The following is a 25,442-nucleotide window of genomic DNA, read 5'->3' on the forward strand; positions in this document are numbered from 1 at the left end:
CCTAGACCGGTAGAAATCAAAATCCAACATCACAACCACGCAGAAGAGAGTCACTCAGCCTCCTCAAAACCTAAAATTGTTAAATTAATGAGATCAAACAACCTGAATCTAAGTAGAAAATCAACATACTTGCATTCATGAACAATACCTACATACATTAAAATATAGTCTCGCTCAGAATACATTTAACATACCATAATTAATCATGCATATTTCTTAGTAGTCAATAATCATACAATATGCTATAAATTAGAAATATCATAACATTAAGATATATTCATGCACACCCATCTAGGCTATAGTTTGTAATATTGCATCAAAATCATACTTATGCATGAATAATTAAGTAATGCGTGAACTTACCATTTCGGTTATATAAGTTCTTCATGCATAATTTTTTATCTTCAATTATTATTTTCTTTTTTAAATGATGTATGCAATATTCTAACTACATGCATTCCATATTCTTGTTTCGCTTTACCAATCACTTGTGAGTACAACACAGGCAATAAACTCACGTGAGTCAACAAATTGGGTAAAAGACATAGACGAGAAAATTGAGTCCATTGAGAAAAATCAGGTTTAGAAATTGACTGATTTACTTAAGGAAAAAAAAAACATTAGTTGTAAATGAATATTAAAGAAGAAATTCAAATACGATGGTAGCATTGACAAATTTAAAACAAGACTAGTTGCTAAGGGTTTTTCTCAAAAAGAAGGATTAAATTATGTTGACACATATTCGCCGGTTGCAAAATTCACCTCAATAAGAATAATTCTTGCGATAATAGCTCACTATGACCTAGATCTACATCAAATTGATGTTAAAACCACCTTTCTTAATGGTGAGCTTAAGAAATTCATTTTTATGGAGCAACCTTAAGGTTATATAATAGAAGACAAAAAAGACAAATCTATACGTTAAAAAAATCCTTATACAAACTCAAGCAATCACCATGTCAGTCGTACTTAAAGTTTCATAAGACAATTACATCATTAGAGTTTGTGGCAAATAATTTTGACCACTGTGTTTATGTCTAGGAAAGTGAGAGTAAATTTGATATTCTCTCACTATATGTGGATGTTATTCTTCTGACTGGAAACGACAATGATATGATTGTCAAAACCAAGTCATGGTTAAATTCACAATTCAAAATGAAAGACATGAGAGAAGCATCATATGTTCTTGAAATTAAAATCACTCAAGATAGAAGTTTCAACTTTTTAAGCTTGAGTCAAGAAAGATATTTAAATCATATACTCAAAAAATTTAAAATGAGTGATTGTAAACTAGTTAGAACACATGTGGTTAAAGGTGTCAAATTGAGTAAAAATGATAGTTCAAGTGACGGACAGGAAAGACTAAATATCTCTTATGCTCAAGTTGTCAAAAGTTTGATATATGCTACGCTTTGCACCAGGCCGGATATCAGCTTTGTTGTTGGTCTCGTTAGTCGCTACCAAAGTAATCCTAGTTGGCCATACTAGCAAGCCGTAAAAAAATATTTTGATATTTGAAAGAGACTATAAACTTGAAACTATGTTTTCAAGTTGATTCTTTAGAATTAATGAGATACTCTGATGCTGACTTTGCTGACAGCAGAAATGATAGTAAATTCACCTTTGAATATGTTTTTCTCCTAGGAAGAGGAGCAATTTCTTGGTCTTGTAAAAAACAAGGGTGTGTAGCACAACATACTCAAAAAGCTGAATATATTGCATACAATATAGCTACCACTTTTGTTGTTTGGATAAGATGCTTCATTAATGATTTGAAGTAGGAAATAACCAATGGGCTAGTCCTAATTTATTGTGATAATCAAACTGCCATCTCTCTTATGAAGAGTGGAGATGATAATTCAAAAAGTAAACATATAATGGTAAAATACAATTATATTCATGATATGATTGAAAGAAAAAAGATCAAAGTCAATTACTTACCTACATCTGATATGATTGTTGATCCTTTAACAAAGAGCATATCAGAGGAAATGTTTTCAAAACATGTATCCTGTATGCGATTAAGATATGTCTAATATAGACATATGTCTGGACTAGAAACTCAAATATATAACTCATTCTAGGATATTGATTCAAGAAAAACACTCCAATAGTGAGAGGTCAAATCCTGCATCTAGTTTTTGTTTCACATGGCTAAGTGGGAGATGTTGATAACCGTGGCCATATTTCACGAAAAATATTCATCCATTAAAGAGAGAGGAGGGCCTACTCTTTTCTTAATGGGTGAAACTGCCCTGGATCAGAGCCTTATCCAGAATAATCTCCTCATTCTGGATAAGCTCCAGGTGAAATAGTATAACAAATTGCTAGGGTAAATGGCTACCCAGAAGAAGGTAAACTCCCAACAGCCCTCTTCTATAAATTGGAGGAGGGATTACTCACCGAAACAAAGAATTGTGAATTAAAACCCCCTTTGAAGCAGAACGGTTACAAACTGATCTCAATCCCCTTGTTAACTCGGTGATATCGATCCTTCAGGGGCACCCTCAAGGAGGTCTATGGCGAGAAAATTAATAATTTGGCCCGGGTATACCAACTGCAATAGGAGGTTGCTCAACTCAAGATGGATGATGAACCCTTCAACCAATATCTCAGCACCCTATGTGGGATGTGGGATGAACTCGCCCAGTATCGGCCGATCACCGTCGATGTGATCATCATCAAGAAATACCTTCATGAAGACAAGGTGTTCAAGCTCCTGGCCGTGTTGGGACAAGACTATGACACTCTAAGATGCCAACTGCTAATGACTCAATCACTGCCTTCTTTTCGTGTCGTCTGCACTACCATCCAATGCGAGGAAGCTCGCAGCAAAGTAATGAACCCGGATCCCAAACCGGTGGTGACAAAACCTGATGTCGAGCATCATGAAAAAGTGACCTTCGAAATCAATGCAGGAGGAGAACCGAGAACAACAATGATGGCCAAATCCAAAGAGGATGCTGAATCGGCCTCATTTAAGAGTGGAGCAAGGCCTAGGTGTACCCATTGCAAAAAATTGGGTCACGTGAAAAAAAAAATCTGAGAAATTCACGGTATACACAACAGAGACAAAAATCAAAGGTTTCTCAAAGGAGGCAAACAAATCACTACCATAGAAGATCTTGCAAATCTATTTCAATCGAAAATCAATCTGAGTCCACCAACGCAGACACCACAGGTAATCACTTAACCCTTGCCGCACATACTATAGAACAAAATTGGATTTTGGACACAGGGGCCACCGACCACATGATAGGAAATCATGAGTTGCTAAAAAATGTGAGAGAAGCCAACAAAAACCGGTGCACATTGGCGATGGATCCCTTATCCCTATCCAAGAAATCAGTGATGTCTCCCCTTTAAAGTGGAAACAACACCTCGAAAACTCTCTATATTCTTCATTTCCCTATGAATTTGTTATCCATTAGCAAGTTAACTAAGGCCTCAAATTTCTCACTTTTTTTCCTGACCACATGATCTTTTAGGACATGGAAACAAAGAAAATGATTGGTAGTGGACTTGAATCTGCAGGCCTATACTTCTTAGAAGCCGAGAACTGCACCTTTCTGACTTAAGGGAGCATCAATCTATATCAACTTTGGCATCACAAGCTCGGTCACCCATTTGATAGTACTCTTAAATCTCTTTTTCCTGAACTTGATAATTATTCTGAATCGTGTGATGCATGTTAATATGCTAAACAATCTAGATTACCTTTTTAAAACTCAGATGCTAGAACTGTAGATGCTTTCAATTTGATTCACTCCAATGTTTGGGGCCCGATGCTCATGGATTCATATTCTGGGTGTAAATACTACATTACTTTCGTTGGCGATTATTCTCGCGTCACCTGGGTTTATTTTTTGAAACGCAAAAGCGATGTTCTTGAGACCTTCAAAGAATTTTACCGTATGATTCAAAATCAATTTCAAGTCAAAATCAAAATGCACTGATATGACAATGCAGGAGAATACACAAGTGATGACTTTAAAAGTTACCTGGTTAGCTAGGGCATCGTCCCACAAACCACCTGTGTGGTACCTCTCAACAAAATGTATCGCCCAAAGAAAAAATTGGCACCTTCAAAATGTTGCTAGAGCCTTTATGTATGTCATGGCAGCAGCATTTCATGTAATAAACCACATACTTAACCAAGTCATCAGTAATCAAATCCTCATGGAACTGATCAGGAAAAGAGGAACATCCCTCAATCACCTACGGGTTTTTGGATAAAAATCCTTCGTTCATGTACAAGAAAAACACCATGATAAGTTGGAAAAAAGGGCGGTCAAATGCATTTTTTTGGGATACTTGTCCACAAAAAAGGGATAGAAATGTTAGCTGCCCCCAAGAAAATAACAAACACATCGGTGGTCTGTGCACCGATTTCAAAACTTCTCACAAGCAGTTCAAGTAGGGAACCAGCATCAGGGATCATGATAGACTACCTTCAAAGGTCCACCAGAACCAGTAAACCACCTGCCACCTTCAGCAACTTTTACATCTGCATGACTACTGGATCCACGGCATATCTGATTGAAAAAGAGGTCTCGTTCAGCAACCTCTCTCAGGCCTACTCCTCTTACCTATGCAATGTGTACTCCATGTCCGAACTGACCTTATTTAAGGAAGCCAACTCACAACCCGAATGGAGAAATGCCATGGCCGAAGAACTACATGCTCTACAAAAAAAATCGAACTTGGGAGGTGGTCAAACTGCCCTCGGGAAATAAACTCATCGGTTGTAGGTGGACTTACAAAATCAAATATCGCAGCGAACTGAAGAAATAGCAGTTGCTGCTATGAAGAGGATTCCAGTATCAGTTCGTGGGAGTATGTGTGTGAGCCTGAATAGCATAAACTACACTTGAACATCAATCAACGAAAAGAGGAAGACATCTGTTCCAGGTAATTAACCAGCTCTGAGCACATCTGAAGTTGCAAGTTGATAAGGCCAAAGAACCAGTGGACATGGGCACACCAGCATCCAATCTGCATCCCCATCAGCACTAAGCATTGCTAAAGAGATGCCTTCAATGTGGAGAACATGTCTGATAGCCTGAACAGTCAAGGTCACACAAAAGGCCGAGTATTCCTATTACAAATGCACATACTCACCCACACAAGTTACCCCCACAGCCATACACACACACACACACACACACACACACACACACTCAAGAGGCCGTACATACCCACACACATACACACCTAGTTATCCACACGCACACTGATAAATAGAACAGATACTAGAGAATCACCAGCTACATCATCGCCCCTGACACCACCAGCATGCTCTCACCACTATCAATAACCTTATGGAAACCGCAATAACTAGATTGCATCAGATATTATGTTGACCTGAGTTGCTGCAATGACCCTGTTATTTCCCCAATACGATGACCTCAATCCATAACAAAGATGAGCCTGGCTATTTAATGCGAACACGTTCTCCCCGAAGTAATCTAATGGACTGATTCAAAGCAGCCAAAGAGACATTCTTTCGCCGAAAATTTTCACAATTCCTTTCCATCCACACAGGCCTCCACAGAGTAAGCACCCAGCAATGCCACATAAACACCCATTCTGAACCCATCCCTGCTAACTCATGCACCACTAATAAAGATCCCATATCAGTAAAACTTACCAAAGAAACATTTTTGTCGCCCAAGTGCATTCAAGTAGAAGTTGGACATAAGAACACCGCCAAAACAAGTGAAGGATGTCCTCTTCTTCAGCACAACAAAGCGAGCATCTACTTGCCAAATGAAATCCCCTCTTTAAATTTGATTCAGTGGGAGTCTTATCCAAGATAACCAGTCAGCCTGTAAAGAGTCCCTCAGGCAGGCCTCGTGCTTAGGAAGCCAACAGACCATTGGATCAAAGACAAATACAAAGGCATGAGAAAGTTTAATATCAGGACCAGAAGTGCTTTCTACCACAGCCTATTAGGATCATCATTCAATAATAGAATTGAAAGAAGCTCCATAAGTTTCAACATTTCTAAAGATGCCTATGGGGAGGGGTTGGAGCGTATAGAGTTATCCCAACCACCATTAGCCAACCAATGGCCACCGACAAAGCAACCCTTGTCTCTAATTGGCTGATATAGACAAGGAAAGGCCTCTATAAGAGGCGAGTCCAGAAGCCACTGTTCCTTCCAGAACAAAGTGTGATGGCCCGCTCCAACCTTCACCTTACATCCATCAATAAAATATCATATTGCCTTACTCTGCGCCTTCTAAATACCCAAACCAGTTTTCCACCTACAGTCTAGAACCCACCTCCATGGCCAACCATTTGGGCCATATTTGCTCCACATAACCACTGCCCACTCTTTATCCTCAATGCATAGAGACCAAAGCCACCTAATCTGAAAGGCCAAATTCAGCTTTTTCAGATCTCTAATAGCCAACCCTCTATAGCAAACGGGCTTGGATAATAGATCCCAAGAAATACGATGTTTGAGTTTTCCATCATAGCCACCCCCAAATGAACTCAAAGGACTTTTTAACTCTTTTCTCTAGACTGGAAGACATAAAAAATCTGCATTAAGTGAGAGGGTATAGTGGCCAAGACATGAAGCACCAAAACAAGCCTACCATAGCCACCCTCGCTCAATGAATATCCCTGGTAACACCAATATGGAATGGCATACCCAGATATCGAAGAGAAGAGGTAGGTATCCTTTAAGACAATCAAAGATAATAGGAGCCGCAATGGCAACCAAACTTGAAGTATTGAATAAACAAACCTGACTCTTTCTTCCATTAATACTCTTGCCATTTCATTAACACCCTTGCCAGAACAAACCGAGAAGCAAGGGAGAATCATCTATAGGTACCACATATTTTTCAAATCTGCCCTACCAAAAATAAGATTAACGTATAATAAGTGACAAATTCTTGCTCCTAAGTAGAGGTATGCATTTAAACCTCCCATCATCGTGAGCTTCAACTAGCATAGAGGTGAGATTTTGCATCACAACATCAAATATAAGAGGGGATAGAGGGTCACCCTACTTTAAACTGTACTTCGGGAGTAAAAGATTCCCCGTGAACACCATTAACAGAAATAGAGGTAGGGGATGAAAGGAGGAGACACTTCACCAAAGAAATCCATCATCACCAAAGCTCATTTTCACCAAGCATGAATCAAGGAAATCCCAGCTGATTAAATCTAAAGCTTTGGAACGGTCCACCTTAAGAACAAATGTTGGCACTTTGTTTTTATGAATATAGTGAATAGCCTTGTAAGCCAACACTGCACCCTCATGAATCTTCCTTCCAGTGATGAAAGCATCTTACACAGGAGAAACCAGCTTATTAATGAACAACTTCAATATCTCAGCTAAGGCCTTGGAAATGACCTTATAGATGGAGACTAGCAGTGATATAGGTCTCAAGTGTGCAATATCCTCCACACCCTCCTCTTTAAGGATGAGAACTATGAGACTCTTGCAAAGCGCTCTTAGCAATCTTGCATTAGTAAAGAATTGGGACATTAGTTTCAGAAGATCATCACCACACGCATCTCATATTGCACAAAAACAATCAATGGGGAAGCTATCTTGTCCGAGAGCTTTACAAGATGGTAGAGCCCAAACCACATTTTTAACCTCAGACAAAGGCTTGATATGGGAGTGATTATCTTACTAAGATAAGGTCAAAAGGCGAAAGTCCATAAAGCAATGAGACACATCAAAAGAAACATAAAAATAACTTTTATAAAAAGAGGACCTGAAGAGGAATGTCATCCCCCACCACACGGTAGCCATTGATATTCAATGCCGGGAGAAAATTAGTCATGCTTCTAGAAGAAGCGTATGCATGAAAATAGAAGGTGTTCACATTGTTAAGGATAATAGTAACTTCCCCGAGTTACAACCCGATGGTAACGACGTTATCCATCAATACAAAATATTTGGCAAATGTAACAACTCATCAAGACTATACCGATTCTGTGGACACCTCAATATTCGGCAAATGTAACAACTCATCAAGACTGTGCCGCTTCTGTGGACTCCTCAGCAAATGTAGCTAACCCCACTACTTGTTATTATCTGGTTGACTCCTCAAATCAAGTATTACGTTTCTGTGTCAATCAAACAAAGTCCATTTGTTAGTTACCATGTATCTTGTATTTGTATGTAGCTTATCTCCTTAGAAACCGCGTATAGCTAAGAGATAAGTTAACGTGTGGTTTATTAATAAGACTCAACTTACATCGCATGAGTGTGTGAGACTGTGTGTTTCCTATTCCCTATCGTTGATTGTTTAGCTTTCTATTATCTATTATCGATCTTTTATGGTACCGGATCTACTTACCTCAACGAGCAATTCAATGGTGTCCACAGCATCCAACTCATATGTCTCAATGATACCTACTGCATCAACAACTTAATGGAATGCAGTATCAAGTCTAGTCTCTATTAGATTGAATCGAGAAAACTATCTTCTCTTATGCTTGCAGCTGGAGTCTGTCATTTTGAGCCAAGATCTATTAGGTTTTGTCGATGGGGCATCTTCTCAACTCATCAAATTTGTCACTGACAAAGAAGGAAGATAGTTAGTCAATCTTGACTATCACACTTGGCGAAAAGTCAATCAACTTGCTTTGAGCTAGATCAAAGCTATAGTCTCTGAAGCGGTTCTTAGGCAAATCATGAGAACTAAGTCTGCCCGTGATTCTTGAACAATGCTAGAGAAAGTCTATGGTTCGCAGTTACCCTTGTGAATCATGATGTTAAAAAAAGAGTTAACCTTCATCAAGAAGAAATCATTGGACATGTTGGCATATCTCGACAAAATCATATTTTTAACTAATTCGTTGGTAGCCTCGCGTCATCCAGCTGATGACTCGGATCTTATTCAGATATCACTTAATGGGCTGACCATCGAGTATGCAAGTTTTGTAATATCTGTCACAACAAGCTTTACTATTCATGACATTGCTGATTTATATGATTTGCTCATAAATCAAGAAAAGAGAGTGCTCCTATTGCACTCAAAACCATCTGAAGTGCAAGAATCTAGCTAGACTATGTTCTTAGAGGACGAGGACGTGGCTCTTACAAAGGTTACTGGAATCAAGGTTGGGGGCACGGGTGTAGTTCTCCCTCAAACAACAACTTCAATCAAGGTAACTCCAATCCATAAGTACTTGTGACATACCAATACTGCGGCAAGCGCGATCACACTGCAAAGGACTGTTGGCACATTCCAAAGGCCTTTTCGGCTATGTTCATGCAACAAGGTGGGGATGACTATTGGTATCCTAACATAGGAGCCACTAATCATCTAACAGTGAATGAGCAATATTTTGCCAATAAATCTCCATATCAAGGGAGTGATTCCATCATTATAGGAAATGGTAAGACTCTCCCTATTTCTCATACAAAAGATATGATTATCTCATCTAAAGGGTCTCTGTTCTCACTAAAGAATGTTCTTTATGTTCTCACCATTGCAAAGAACTTATTATCTATTGGTCAATTTACTTAAAAAATGATTATATTTTTTAATTTACCCCATCTCACTTTATTGTTAAGAATAGTTAGACAAGCAAGATTAAGCTTTGCGGACCGAAAACCAGTGTGGGTCTATATCCAATCAAGGCAAGTAATGACTGATTATTGCTTGTAGCATATACGAGAAAACATGAATCTTTTGACATATGCTATCGGCAGCTTGAACATGCCAACAAAATTATCATGTTATTCCTTAGATCTAGCAATCTTATTTCTCTTGATAAAGATAGGCAAATAAAAACCTGTGTTGATTGCCTCATTGAAAAGGTTCATAAACAGCCTTTTGGTCACTCACAATCCTGTAGTTCACGGGCTCTAAAACTCTTGCATGCAGATGTCTGAGGCCTTGCGCCTGTAGATTCTTGAGAAGGTTTTTAATATTATTTGCTATTAGTTGATGATTACTCAAGGTTTTGTTGGTTATTTTTCATGAAAAATAAATCTTGAGTTTTTTATTGCTCCAAAATTTTTAAGTCTATTATTAAAAGCCAAGTTGACTTTGCTATCAAATCTTTTCAATATGACAATGGTGGCAAATTTACAAGTTCTGAGTTTAAAGGTTATCTTCAATATCATGGTATATTTCATCGCTTCTTGTGTCCCTATGCACCTGAGAAGAACGATCTCGATGAACACAAGCACTGACACATCGTTGAAACTGATCTTAGTATGCTGAGTGGTACAAGTTTAGCCTCTGAATACTGGGTTGATGCATTCCAAATGGCTACCTACATCATTAACCGACTACCAACTTTGGTCCTGAGACGTCGCACACAACATGAACTCCTTTTCCACCATAAACCTGATTACCCTCATCTGCGCGTATTTGGTTGTCTTTGCTATCCCCTACTCACGTCCTATAACAAGTCAAAGTTTCAGCCTAAAACTTTACCATGTCATTTTCTTGGTTGTGCATCTTGTCATAAAGGTTATCTTTGTTTTCATCCTCAAACTGGTCATACATAGATCTCTCAGCATGTTTACTTTGACGAGACCTCCTTTCACTGTTCTCGGGTTGCATCGACTTTGTCTTTCCTGTCATACTCAAACTTACCCCAATGGGGCATTTTTCTGTCAGTCGCACCTAACATCTCACCCTCACTGGTCCAACCTAGTATGTCTTCTCCCTATGTGAGTCTACCTCCCTATGCAAGTCTGCCTCCCGAGTTTTTTAATCCTTCCTCTGTCCTTGTTGTGAACACTATGCGTGATTCACCTTCCCAACCTAGTTTCCATTCTCTAGTACCTCCTACTCCTCACCTATCTTCTACCCCCCCCCCCCCTCGATCTCTCAAAATCTCCTGACTCATCTCCATCTCGTCTCACTATCTCTATGTCTTCTAGTTCTTCTCTCGTTCCTACGTCTAGCCTGGGCATTCATCATCTCTCTGATCATTGTCATCCCATGATCACATGGTCCATGACTGGATTTTTAAAACCCAAAAATTTTATGACCTTTCTCTATCTACTTGTACTTACCGGTATTCATGCCTCTCTCCCTGAACCTGAACCTTCTATCTTTAAACAAGCGTCTCAACTACTCCAGTGTCAAAGGGCTATGGCCATTAAACATAATGCTCTTATGTGCAATCTCACCTGGCACTTGGTTCCACCATAATCTCATCTTAATGTCGTCAGCTGCAAATGGATTTATTGCAACAAAAGACACTCTGATGTCACTATTGCTTGCTATAAAGCCCGTCTTGTGGCAAAAGGGTTTCATCAGAAGGAAGGGCTTGATTTTTTTGAAACTTTCAATCCCATCATTAAGCCAACTACTATTCAGATTATTCTCTCTCTTGTTGTATCCTCTAAATGGGTCATGCATCAACTCAACTTCAACAATGCCTTTCTCAATGACTATCTCGATAAAGATGTGTACATGAGCCAACCACAAGGTTTCGAAGATGCTAAGTTTCCTTACTATGTTTGCAAATTGGAAAGCTCCATCTATGGTCTCAAGCAAGCCCCCCAGGCATGGTACCAACGCCTGAGCACGTACTTACTGTATCATGAATTTGTCATATCACAGTTTGATGTCTCGCTTTTCATTTATGAAGATCGTCATCTTATTCTCTTCTTACTAGTCTATGTAGACGATCTCATAATCATAGGTAATTCGCATGAAGCCATCACCTGAGTGGTCAACATTCTTGGCTCTACCTTCTTAGTCAAAGATCATAGGTGTCTGAGTTATTTTCTGGGTATTGAGGTTCACTATCTCAACCATGTTGTGCACTTGTCTCAATGGCTATACATTTTTAATCTCCTCAAGAAAACCTCTATCATTGATGTCAAGCCGATTGTCACTCTGATGAGTTCATCTTTGAAGCTCACCAAAACTGGGATTGCATCTTTTTCAAATGCAACATTGCATCACCGTATTGTGGGAGGTTTGTAATATTTGTCTCTCACTCGTTCGAATATTGTGTTTATGATCAACAAAGTTTGTCAGTACATGCACCAACCTCAAGAGGATCATTAGTCTATCATCAAAAACGTTCTTTGCTACTTGAAGGACACTGTTGAATATGGTCTACTTATCCGCCCATATTCCTCTCTTGCACTCAGTACTTTTTTTTATGCTGATTGGGCAGGGTGCCCGGATGATGGCAAATCCACTGGGGTTTTGTCGTCTTTTTAGTCAACAATGTTATCTCTTGGTCCTCCAGCAAATAATGCATAGTTGTCAGGTTTAGCACTGAAAACGAGTACAAATCTCTTGCTTATGCTGCCTCTGACCTGCTATGGTTAAAGTCCTTACTCATGAAACTTGCCATTCCTCCATTCAACTCGCCTATTCTGTGGTGTGATAATATTGGCGCATTATTCTTAGCAGCCAATTCAATGTTTCATGCTCACACTAAACACATCGATATCGATTTTCATTTTGTTTGGGATCACGTTCGCACTGGCAACCTCCAAATACAGTTTATTTTCTATGGTGATAAGCTTGCTGATGGACTCACCAAGACATTATCTACAATTAAGTTTCAAGATTTTTGTGATAAGCTCAACGTGCGTGCCCCCCTACTGAGCTTGCAGGGGGCATGTCAAGGATAATAGTAACTTCCCCGAGTTACAACCCGAGGGCAACGAGTAATTGTTATCCATCAAGACTATACTAATTCTTTGTTACTCAATATTCGGCAAATGTAACAACTCATCAAGACTGTGCAGCTTATGTGGACTCCACAGCAAATGTAGCTAACCCCACTACTCGTTATTACCTGGTTGACTCCTTAAATCACGTATTTTGTTTCTGTGTCTATCAAACAAAGTCCATTTGTTAGTTACCATGTATCTTGTATTTGTATGTATCTTATCTCCCTAGAAACCATGTATAGCTAAGAGATAAGTTAACATGTGGTTTATTAGTAAGACTCAACTCACGTCTCACGAGTGTGTGAGACTGTGTGTTTCCTATTCTCTATCGTTGATTGTTTAGCTTTCTATTATCTATTATCGATCTTTCACACATCACCATACTTTAGCCATTGCACCCTGCTTCTTTGCTTCCATTCGATTTCCTCTCTAAGCTGCCACTCATTTATTCTAGATGATAAAATTTCCTGATCCAAGTTCTTTGAATTGACACCATTAGTATTTGGAGTTGGGTAGTTGTAGTATTCAGATCTGGATCCTTTACAAGACTTGGGTCCATTGTAGCATCCGGATCTTTATCGTTTACATGCCCCAACCCTTTTGGATAACTGCTTTTCCCCTCGTTTAGGTCTCAGCAATGCTAGTGCCACCAATAAGGCCGTTTGATTGGTCTGAACTAGAGAACACTTTATTGGAGAGCATGGGGTCCATACTTTTGTCTCATGCACAAGAAAGTTTCAAAAAAACTGGGTCCCACATCAGCTATATCAGCTACCTTTTTTTTTTCTTTAAAGGTTGAAATTTCCCCCGCTTCAAAATCTCCTAGAAAAAGAAATTATGTGACAATCAGGTGGCGCCTATGGTGCTTTGAAACAATGGTTTTACATAGCCAGTTTTATATTTCCTCCTCACGTAAGCCAGGGGAATATTGGATTAGACCAAATGGCAAGATGGGAAATAAGGGAGTTCTCTTATTATAAATAGCCTTATGTACCACTGAATCATCGAAGCATTTCCTCGTATACCATATCCTTTGATTCTAGAAACACCTTAAGCTATGGGTTCTACAACCCGGACAGCTCTGGGAATTATGGGTACTACTCTAGCTTCTCTTTCACCACTTTTTTTAATTGATGCAGAGCTATCCGATTTCTTGATGGAAGACCAATCGAAGCAATAATGCTCTGCTTTCAACTAGGCTCTTTGGTATAGAGCCCCATGAGTTCCCTTCCGGATTTAATTTCCTGGAGATGTGTGACAGGCAGTCAAGGATCGATTCTCATGGGTGTCACCTCTTAGCGCAAGCTGACGTGCATGTAGCATAGGCCCCAGGGGCAGGGGTCCTAGCCTCGGAGTTTTCTTCATGCCGTGTGGGGTTTCTTCCAGTTCTAAATCCAAAAAAAAAAAGCCCGTCCATACCAACATGTCCTAGTCTATATACACACTTGATCAATCTAAGATGGGTTGATATCGTTATGGTCATATAATTTTTTATTGATTCTTATTCCCATAACCAAGTGTTTAATTACGATATAAGTTTTCTAACATATCTATGTTCTGCAGGCAATGCAACTTCTTTGCTATTATATGCAGTCCCCGTGTAAGTGACAACTTAGAACTCCATACATTTATGCACCAAATTATAACAGAAATGGAAGTGATTGCATTGTCATTTAACTATGGGAAACAAGTTTCCTTAGGCATACATTCCATTGAACGTACAAAGTATAAATCTTAACTGTGCAGGATTTTGCCTCTGCTTATGCTTATATACAGAATTTTTGGAATGCAAGAAATTTTAATTGAAGTCTTACATTTCTGCAGACTAACATTCAGAAGGGTGATTAGAAAGAAAAGTACAGAGGAGTTTTCTTGCGCCCCTTACATCGTTGCTCTTTTAAACTGTGCTCTTTATACATGGTATGGCTTACCATTGGTCAGCAACAAATGGGAAAACCTTCTTTTGGTGACCACCAATGGAATAGGGATGTTGTTGGAGTCTTCCTTCGTATTGATCTATCTTCATTTCACTTCACCAAATGGGAAGGCAAGTCTAAGAAATGAGTACTGATAAAACTTCAAAGTCATACTGCTTTTTCTTATAAGTTTCACAAGAAAATGTCACATGCACATCTTGTATATGTGTGGGTGCATGCAAGCCATCTCACTATCGGAGCAGATCCGGTGATTGAGCCCGAATATTTTACAAAGTACTCAGGCCACACATGCAGAAAATTGGTGGTTATGTAGCGATTTTCTGTTGTGTTTTACACAGAAAATCGCTACTCCTAGCAATCTTCTGTGTTTGTGTTTTACACAGAAAATCGCTGCGCAAGCCAGCAATTTTCTGTGTTTTGTGTGGCCCGAGTACTTTGTTAAGTACTCGGCCCCGATCACCTAACAACGCCTTTCTCACTATTCATTTTCTAATCCCACCTTGGTGCAGTGGCTGGTATGGTGTATGATGATACCAACGATTCTGATATTCTTCGTGACCGCATTGATCTCGGGATGCTTTCTTTTTAATCATCATCAACGCAAGGTGCTGGTGGGGAGTGTTGCACTGGTCACATCCATAGCCATGTATGGATCTCCATTAGTGATTGTGGTAATGCCTACCTCATGTGATTTTTCTCGGTATCAATTTATTTATGTTTGCTTAGTTTTTGAAATGATCAGGGAAACCGGCTAAATTTTCATTGTTGTAGAAGCATGTGGTAGAGACAAAGAGCGTCGAGTTCATGCCGTTCCATTTATCTTTGTTTTCGTTTCTCTCAAGTTCATTGTGGATGGCTTATGGATTTATGGGCCATGACTTATTTGTTGGGGTAAGTTGAGCCATCACCTTGAGTCACTGTTATTGGTCTCTCTCTCTCTCTCTCTCTCTCTCTCTCTCTCTCTATATATATATATATATATATATATATATATATATATATATATATATATATATATATATATATATATGGATGGGAAAATATTTGCTACTAATGAAGGTAAAGAACTAATGAGATAGAAATCATAGGTGCAAGTTGTATGACTTAATCTAACCACATAGATGTGTTTTACTGGTGTACTTGATCAAGCATTGGATGGTGATTTTCTGATGTAAAAATGTGATCTTTTGATTTATGAAATTTTGGCACAATGTGAGCCATTGATTTTTTGACCCCTTTAAAAAACCTAATCACTTGTCATAATTACATGAATCAAAACAAGTTTCCTACTAAACAAACCATGTAGATCACATCCGTAACACTTGATCTACAAAAACTCAAAATTTTTTGAAGAAAATAATGATTTTTACTCATTAGGTCTTTACCTTCAATATATATATATATATATATATATATATAGCCCAATATGAGAAGGATTTTCAAGGTCTTAAAAATAAACTTCTCACAATGTACTAAAATTTTACAACTAAAGAATTTGTGATTTTACTTTAAAAAAACATGATTAAAGGTATGATCCCTAACAAACAAGCCATGTTTAATACATATACGGAGTAAGATTGAGAGATAGAGGTTTAATTAGGGTGTCAACAGGTCGGGTTTACCTGACCCGAACCGAACCGAACCAAACCCTATAGGGTCCGGGTATGGTGATAAATAATAAGACTTGGGTCTGAACCTGAAGGTCCGATTAATACACGGACCCGAGTATAGTTTGTGAAATTTTATACCAGACCCAAACCTGACCCGAGTTCCGATTAAGACCCACAATTTTTCAATGTAAAAATGATAAAAATATGGTTTTTTTGGGTCTGGTTCATGTAGTTCTTATCGGGTCAGGGTATGGTTTTTTTATAATGGACCTGATTAGACTTGGGTCAGGACCCGATATCATACCCGAAAACACTGTTGACACCCCTAGAGAGGTTGTTTATATATATCATAAGTTTAATGATATATATATTTAATTTTCATTGGGATCAAACTAGCAACAAGTATGGGGTACCAATTTGGTGCCGCTTCAACTTCCTAGGGTTTACCATAGGGTTTGATCCTGTTGGACTCATCATCATCAACAACAAGATTAATGTGGATCTAAGACCCTTTTTTTTTATGACGAGGAACCCTCACCGAGAACGAGCCACATAATGGGCCCACATCCCAGTGAGGCAAAACCCTGGGTGGGGCCCACAGCCACCATGCTTTACTTGGCCCACCTTCGAAAGCAATGGGCACACCCTTGCATCAGAAGGATTTGATCCAGTGCCGTACGTCATCTCAATGCCTTCACAATCTAAGACTTCGTTGCATTAATGTAAAAGATAAATATCCACTTCAGAGGATGTCCTACACGCTAACAGCCCTAACATCAGAAGGAGCAAAGTTTGTTAAGCATCCTCTTGTTTGTCCCACCAAGAACATGTTCAATGTCATCATTTTTGGATGGTGTTGTGTTAGGTCACAATGTTTTGGCTGTCAAAGTCGTTATACTTGTTACAACAAAATTATGACAATTATGCAGGCGCCTAACATTGTGGGCAGCCCACTGGGGCTCATACAAATTGTGCTCTACTTTGTCTACAAGAGAAAAGAAGAAAGCTCCACGCCAAATCAACTAGCTTGACATATGAGAAACCTCCCTCAAGCAATGACTCAAGTAGGAGCACAATGGTGCATGGGGAACTCGTACCACAACAAAAACCATTTCAAGAACTGTGGGAATCGAAGCAACAGTCTACCTGCTTTCACGTAGAAGACAACAATATTGCCTTTGTTTTTCTTCCTTGCAATTTGGTGATTAAACATCCATTTTGTTTAATTATTGAGCAATAAGCTTATTTTGTAAAATAAAAAATCCATTTGTTTGACCTTAAGGCCTGAATCAAGAGCAATTTTTTTCTTTTCTATGAAACTGGCATTTGACTAAGATCATAGTTTTGGTTAATTAATCTCCTATAAGAATGCAAACATTCTCAGCAGAACCTGCATTGCACATATATATCCTTTCTGTGGTTCATGCCATTGGGTTTATCTATGACTAGTGGTTGGACCCAAGTCGAGATTTTCACTGGAAGCTTGTCTCATTCTTGTTCTTTAAAAAAAAAAATTAATTGAGATCAAACTCAGGCTTGTTTGGTTACATTAGGGATGTAAACTGTTCATATTCAGATAGGATGTCAATACCATGTTCGACTAATAGGATGTTGGCTAAACATATTTGAAGTTGGATTTGGATTTGGATTCGGATGGTGTAAAACTCATACCAGATCTGTTTTTTGCATGTAAACGGATTCATGTTAGAGCACAAGAGCTCAAGCTGGCGTTGGATCAAGACTCGACTCTCAAGAGTCCATGTTAAGCAAAAAGAGGAAGATACCTAATACCTCTAGGTTACCTGATGAGAAAGAATAAGGACATTGTAGCGAATAAAGAGGACTTCTCCAATTCTAAAAAAATGTGTAACCTTAAGAACTCTTCCTCGTTAGGGATGGCAGTGGAACGGGGAGAAACGGGCCCGCCTGCCTTGCCCCGTTTGGACCGGGGATGGAGGACATGAAACGGGGATGGAGGTTAAAATCAAAACCCGTGTAGGGATGGACTTACGCTTTCCCCCGCCCTGTCCCTGTCCCATTCTCCGCCTTGCCCCGCCCCGCCCCGTACCCAATCCTTCTTTAGGGATGGCAATGGACCGAGGGGAAACTAGGCTCTGCCCTGCCTCGCCCCATTTGGAATGGGCATGGAGGACATGAAACGGGGATGGAGGGCAGGATTTTGAGATGGGGGCAGGGGTGGAGACCTTGTCCCCCGCCCCTATCCACTGCCATCCAAGCTCTCGGGTGAGAGGGTAGTGAGAGGTTTTTATCGTAGACGTAGGCACCTCTTGCCGAAACCACGTTAAACTGTGTTTCATTGTATGTGGTTTACTTTGTGCCGTTTTACAGATATCCATTAAATTCAGATATTTGTCGAATTAGGTAGCAAAAATTCAAAACATATCAGATAAAATCCGATTCATTGGCATCCCTAAGTTGTGTGGGTGGATCTTGAGCTTGTCTTTGTGCTCCTTAAGAGCTTGAATCAGCTCGTTTGTGATGTATGTGACTCGAGGCGCGTTTTCTAGCTTGGCCCCAAATGAGAATCGTTCTCTTACAATTGTGAGAGAATGATTCTCATTTGCCCAGTTTCTCATGTGCAAACAAACATGAGAAAATGGGCAGTGAGATTTGAAATCACTTTTGAGCCCATTTCACTCACTTTTCATGTGATTCCAGATCACATTCTCCACCTTATGAATTTGAATATAAATATGATTCTGAATCAACGGCATGGGATCACACGTGATTTCAAATCAAGGAGATACAAGCAAATGTGACCTTTGTGTGTGCACGTGTGCTTGTGTGCATGATGGTTATAATTATCAGCTTTTAACACGAAATTCAGGTGAGCCAAATGTTTCATTCGCGCCTACCCTATATCAAGTAGACCTCGGTTCTTATGAGTGGCTATTCTACTTGCCTTCTGAATGAAAGGCCTGTTCTTTTCAAAATGTTTTCAAGTAAATATGTTTCAGTAAGATGGACCAGGTCGAGCTTAGCCTAGCCAAGCTTTTGCAAGCTCGAGCTTGAGTGACCCGATGCTAAATACCTGTGTTCAGGCTTGGCTCGAGTCAGGTGCATTATACACCGAGCATATAGCCCAGGCTCAATCTCAGCTTGGCTCATGTACAGCATTATCTGTATTAGCTATACATGCCAAGTAGTGAGGCATGAACTAGAAAGTCTAGAACATAACTCAAAACTCAAGTTCCTGTCGTTTCATGGTTCCAGTTGCACGAGACTTTTTTACAGATTTTGAAGTTCAGCATACAACTGTTAGGACTCATTTTTCAAGCTCAAATTTGGACTATGAAATCATTTTCCTTGTGTAATTCTGAGCAACATGACAAATATCGGGAGTTTTTTTTTTAAGAAAAGCAAAATACACGGTATTTTTCTTAGCCAATAAAAAAGGTGGTAGAAATAAATTTTTCCCAATTTTTTTTATATTTTCCTGTCTTTAAATAATTTTCTATTTTTTAATCAATTTTTTGCTGATATTTTGCCGATAAAAATGTAAGTAGGGGTGTCAATTCACGGGTTGGGTTTGTTTAGGACCCAGGTGGAACCAGACTTGGACTAGATTTTCAGGTATGGTATCAGGTCCGAACTTGGGTCTGATTGGGCCTACTATAAGAGAAACCATACTCGGACCTGATAAGAACTACATGAACCAGACCCAAACCATACCCGGTAAAGTAATATTTTTTTTATCATTTTTACATTGAAAATTTGGGGGTCTTAATTGGAACTCGGATCGGGTCCAGGTCTGGTATAAAATTTTACAAATTACACCCGATTCCATGTATTAATTGGACCTTCGGGTCCAGACCTGCATCTTAATTGGGTCTTCTTATTTGTCACTATACCCGGACCCTATAGGGCTTGGTCCGTGTCGGATCTGGGTAAACCCGACCGTTGACACCCCTAGTGTAGGTGCACCATGGCAGCGCAAAGTATGTAACCAAGCATGCTTGTGTATGGTGTGTTTGTTCCATAGTGTCCTCCCACATGACTTTCAAGAGAATAAACAGCCAGGAAAAGCAGGGCATTGTCCATTCTATCTCATTGTATCAAAGATATCATCATATGAAGGATATAGAGTAAGTACATTACAGAAATTACAAGATCCATATCCTCTTTTAATTTATGATGCTCAATGTGATTTGGATTGGATTATGATAGCAAATGAAAGGTTCAGTCTCATTACTATTCAGTAACGTCGGGCCTTGTCTCATTATGCCCCACTGGGCCAAGGGGCCTGGTCAGTTGAGTCAGTTACTACCCTCATTCAATTCTTGGTTTTTCTTTATAATAGATATCTCTCCCAGAGTCGGTCTTCAAAAAGTTCAGTCTTATCTCGTTTGCTCTGCATCACTTTTTCTGTTATCCCCTTTTAACTCCTTGTCTATCTATGAGATAGTGCCTAGCTAGGAGGCAAATGGCCTGGATGGGGAGGATTAGAAAGGATTCAGACCCTAAAGCAGCAGCAACCGCCCTATAAAAACTATGTCTTGCTTTTCTCTATTCTCATTCTAGGGGCATTTGGTTAGTCCTCTAGAACATGCTAGTCAGAATTCTTTACGCCATCAGGATAACTGGGTTCCAACATCCAGCAATAAGTCAATTTATGGCACAAGATAGGTCTTACTACATGCTCTTAACGGAAAATGACCGTACTGCCTTTCAAAAATGGCATCTTTTGGAAAATGCCTACTAATTTGCTGAAATCCTCCGCATGTTCAAAATTATATATTCCTGACTTTTTAGGACATTTTTACTTTTTGCACAAGCTAACCTACTGATGTTTGCTGGATAGATATATACACCGTTCAAAGGTCACAACATCTCAATAACTATTAGATTTGCAAACCTGACAACATTCATATAAAAAATTATGAATATGCCTATCTTGAATCCCAATACAGAAAATTCGTATCTAAAATGTGTGGATCTTCAGATATTCGCAAGCTTGTTGCGGACCTTTTTTAATTTAAAAGTTCGAGACATAAAGTCAGGATGTCTATAAATATATGTCATGACCTTCACAAATGTATGTTATGAATATCCTTACCTTTGCATATTTTCTTATTCGAGCTTGACTGGTTCGCATCATACATTTGCGAATATCCCAACCTTTGCATGGATATCGTGTGAACCTCATTTAACTAAAAATCACATAAAGTCATAATGTCCACAAATGTATGACGTGATTCATGCAAATATTGTATGTAAACCTCATGTTAATGCAATGACAATCTATTTTAACATGTGAATGTTATAATTTTAACTTGTGAGTGTTATTTTGTGAATGTTCTTATCTTCACATGTTTTTTGCTTTATATAAAGTCGCTCTATTTTGGTGTTTTTTTATTTAATTTCTGTTTCTCTTTAGAACCCTAACCCTTTGTTCTCACTTCTTGCAATAATTCCTAGGCATTTTATCTTCCAGCATTTCACCGAGGTTGCGGCAACTTTTTAGTCAACCATCCCCATCTTTTGCCCCAAAAACTTAAGAAGAAAAGTTAGTTTCATATGTTATCTTGTATTCTTAAGTTTTATATATATATATACTTGTTAGCCTTATAGTATTTATGTTTAGTTGTCATGTATGATTTATTTTTATTTATTTATTTTTTTAAAGGCAAGCTGGGGTTAGGCAGACCCCTACCAATTATACAACTATACCATTGGGTTTTGAACCTGCAATGTCCCAACACAAGGTGACATGCATTAGTTGCTCCTACCAGACAAGCAGAGCCCCCGTTGGTTGTCATGTATGATTTATGTTTGTTTGCATGTGTTTTATTTAATATTTGATACCAGATTGTACGTTTATGGTTGTTATTTTTTGGGGGTAATGGAGTTAGGATTGACTGTGCACAAGTATTCAATTGGGGTAATGTAGTTAGGGTTAAATTGATTGGTTTTCAGTGTGAGACAACAACCATAGTTGGTATAGTCAGTTGTATTAATTCAATGTATGGAGGCTATATGGATGGACTTTTTTACATGTTATTTTTCTTCAATGTGTGATATATTGTGGGGTTGATATAGGCAGTTAATGATGACCTCATAAAGAGTTAAAGTATATATATTATCATATCATTGGTGACCCTCATTAGAGATCTATATATAATGGTATCCAAAAATATTAGCTTTAAAGAATTTATCACCTTGATGTCTCATAAAACCGGATATGCCGAAGAGTATCCGAGTTTTCGGTAGTTATTTTGAAGACATAGAAAGCTAGAAAAGATGTATACTCATTGTAGATGGTGATTATGCAGATTTTATGTTATGTAATGATGATATTTGCTTAATTATCTTTATCGTACTACATGAAAAAGTTAGACAAGAAGGAGTTAGAAGACATTTTCAAGAAGCAGCTGATGAACAAAATAGTTATCGAAGAAACAATGTTTTAAATGATAATAGGATTCGTTTGGAGAATATGCATTTATCTCAGGCAATTTGCAATGTATCTGTTGAGGGCAATCATGTGACGAACATCCAACTCTCCTAAACAATTGTCAATATGGATATTCATAACATGCATGCATAAGACATGCAATTGTTCAAAATAATTAATTAGGGATATAGATGTCATGCGTGCAGACAATATTCAACTTGCACAGACAATTAATATGGTACATGATCAGAAGATGTGTGCAGAAAATATGCAAGTATGTCAGCAAACTAGTGTTCTTGATGTTTAGTGCAATTATGCATATAACATCCAGCCTTTGAAGGCAGTCAATGATTTAGTTATGGATTCATGAATAACGAGGTATAATTTACTGAATTGTGGAATCTATGCTTGAGATATAGGCAATATGTTTATGGTTAATCATGAAATTTGAAAATACAAGAATGATGCATCCATGCAAGCAAATGAAAAGATAAATATAATGCCTTGTGATTTAGTTTGTTCATCCGAATAGCCAATTAGTGGTAACAATGATTCTCTAGACAACGGAGAACATGATGATGATAATGACTATAGCATGTTAGATGAAGGCGACTCTCAAATGATAGGAGAGGATCAATATTGTATAGATGACATGGGACAATTAATGGCGGATGCAAATGATGCAAAAATGACAATTGAAAAGTTGAATCCATGGTATATTGCATAAGCTATATGAATATTTATTAGGTATTAAAATTGATTTTTTCTATTAATTAGACATGATTGAATAGGTTCTCATTCAGTCGATTCTCATATAATGAAGAACAATTGAAAATCATTAAAGCGAAGGCATCCAAAATGATTGACGAGTTGTGAAACAAAAAATTTAATAATTGAAAATTGATTTAATGGCTAACAACATACTCAAATGATAAAGACATTGTTGTCGGTCAAAGGTTTAATGATATAGAGCATTGTCATGAATTTTTGAAAGATCATGTGATCAGAAATAACTATAGTTTAAAAACTTGCTGAGTCAACTCATTGACTTGGCCCAAATCACCCATCCACTGGGTCAAAAACCCATATCGTATTTGGTCTAAGCAAAGACTCACCCTGACTCGTCTGAGACTCAGTTGACTCGATTGAGTCATGAGTCATTAAAAAACTTGAGCAAGTTTTGATGATTCTTTTACAAAACAAATCGGGTGAGTTTTATCAATAAGTCGTTTGAATTGACCAATTCACGAGTCACTCATGACTCGGCCAAGTCAAGCAATGAAAAAGTTAAAAATAGTACACATGTTTTTTAGTTCAAAATTAAAGTTTTTAAATGTTAAACTTAAAAGTTAAAATGGGGAACAAGAAACCTGATTTAGGTTTCTTGTACTTCTCCCTTTCTTCATTTCAGACTTCCCAGTGATGGCAGTCGGTGCAACTGAGAAATGGCATCATACCAATGGTTTTCAGGCTCTAGCAACTCCCATCGGTGGTAGCAGATCGTCGATCTGGCAGACTGATAGACCCAATGTGTTCTCTCTCTCTCTTTAAAACATGAACCCAGAGAATGGAAGGGGGAAGGCTCTCTCTTTCTCAGTGTCCCTCTCTCTCTCTCTAAAATGTTAATTGAGAGAGGGGAAGGGTGAAGGCTCTCTCCCTTTATAATTCTCGCAAAATTTTTGGAATTTTGAAATAGATAAAGTGGGGTCATTCTGTCATTTAGCGTAATTAATTGTTATTTTCTGACAATTTAATTTAGATATTATTTATCAATTTAAATTGTCAATTATTTATTGATAATACTCTGAGTTTTTATTATGTCATTTGAATTTTAATTGAGATTTATAAGGTTTTAAAATGTATTTGAGTTTGGATTTAGAGAGAGATCTAAAATTAATAAACCAATATGATAAGTATTCAGATCCATTTGATTAGATCTGATCCAAGTTAAAAATAACTTCAGATTTGGATCGAGGAGGGGATCCATATTACTTAAACCATAGGATTGAAATTAATTTGGATCCATTAGGTGGATCCAATCCAAAACAAGTAAGACCCAGATGAGATCCAAAGTATTAAACCCTCCGGGTTTGGAATTGGGTATATTTAATGGACCCAATTCAAAATAAATACATAAATAAAAAATGTATGTGTATGATGTATATATATATATATATGTGTGTGTGTGTGTGTGGATTTGGATCTTTACTTAGGATCTTTTAATTCGATTGGACGAACACAATTTACACTAACAAAAATGAAAGAATTATATATATGTGAATATATGTATAAATATATATGTGAGGTTTGGATCTAAAATCCAAGAGACCTGAAGTGTGAAGTGGGTCTCTTTTAAAACCTCTAACATGCGTTAAGGTTGAATCCAAGTGGATGCAACCCAAACCCACCACTTAGCATATGGGTTGGATCCATTTGGATCCAACCCAACCCAAGTCACCTTCCCTTCTCCCATCAAGCCACCCTACTCCCCTACACTCTCATATAAGCCACCACCCTCACCTCACCATTAATGCAACCCCCTCCCTACCTTACTCTACCCCCCTACTTTATTCACTATATAACCTCTCTCTCTCTCTCTCTCTCTCTCTCTCTCTCTCTCTCTCTTGTGTGTGCAGACCTGGCTCCCTTTCAGTTTAAGACCAGCTCGGTCCAACCAAACTGAGGCTAGATCGGCCCAACCAAACCAAGCCCAGCTCGGCCCCATCCTAGCTCAGCTCAGCCAAGGCCGAACCACTTTGGTTTGGTGGTTCTGCCAATGACCCCGATGTCTCAACCCAAGCCGAGCTCTGCACTTGTGATCATCCCCCACAAGACTGCCACCA

General features: G+C 38.5%; 1 protein-coding gene across 1 annotated transcript; it reads left to right on the plus strand.

The window, feature by feature from the left end:
- The first annotated feature begins 2,584 nt into the window (after positions 1-2,584).
- Positions 2,585-17,215, plus strand: LOC149820071 (bidirectional sugar transporter SWEET3-like). Its single transcript, XM_089981736.1, has 5 exons — positions 2,585-3,000; positions 14,462-14,684; positions 15,084-15,245; positions 15,346-15,465; positions 17,114-17,215. The coding sequence occupies exons 1-5, from the start codon at positions 2,585-2,587 to the stop codon at positions 17,213-17,215; spliced, it is 1,023 nt and encodes a 340-aa protein (XP_089837862.1).
- Positions 17,216-25,442: the final 8,227 nt, after the last annotated feature.

The sequence above is a fragment of the Nuphar pumila genome, chromosome 12 (genome assembly GCF_984573655.1).
Source record: "Nuphar pumila chromosome 12, dmNupPumi1.hap1.1, whole genome shotgun sequence".
Classification (NCBI taxonomy): Eukaryota; Viridiplantae; Streptophyta; class Magnoliopsida; order Nymphaeales; family Nymphaeaceae; genus Nuphar; species Nuphar pumila.

Bases quoted from the DNA above. Each gene is read 5' to 3' on its own strand.
- LOC149820071 (XM_089981736.1), top strand. From the start codon at position 2,585: ATGGATGATGAACCCTTCAACCAATATCTCAGCACCCTATGTGGGATG. The intron at 3,001-14,461 runs GTGTACCCATTG...ACATTTCTGCAG, and splicing joins AAGAGTGGAGCAAGGCCTAG to ACTAACATTCAGAAGGGTGA. The intron at 15,466-17,113 runs GTAAGTTGAGCC...ACAATTATGCAG, and splicing joins GCCATGACTTATTTGTTGGG to GCGCCTAACATTGTGGGCAG.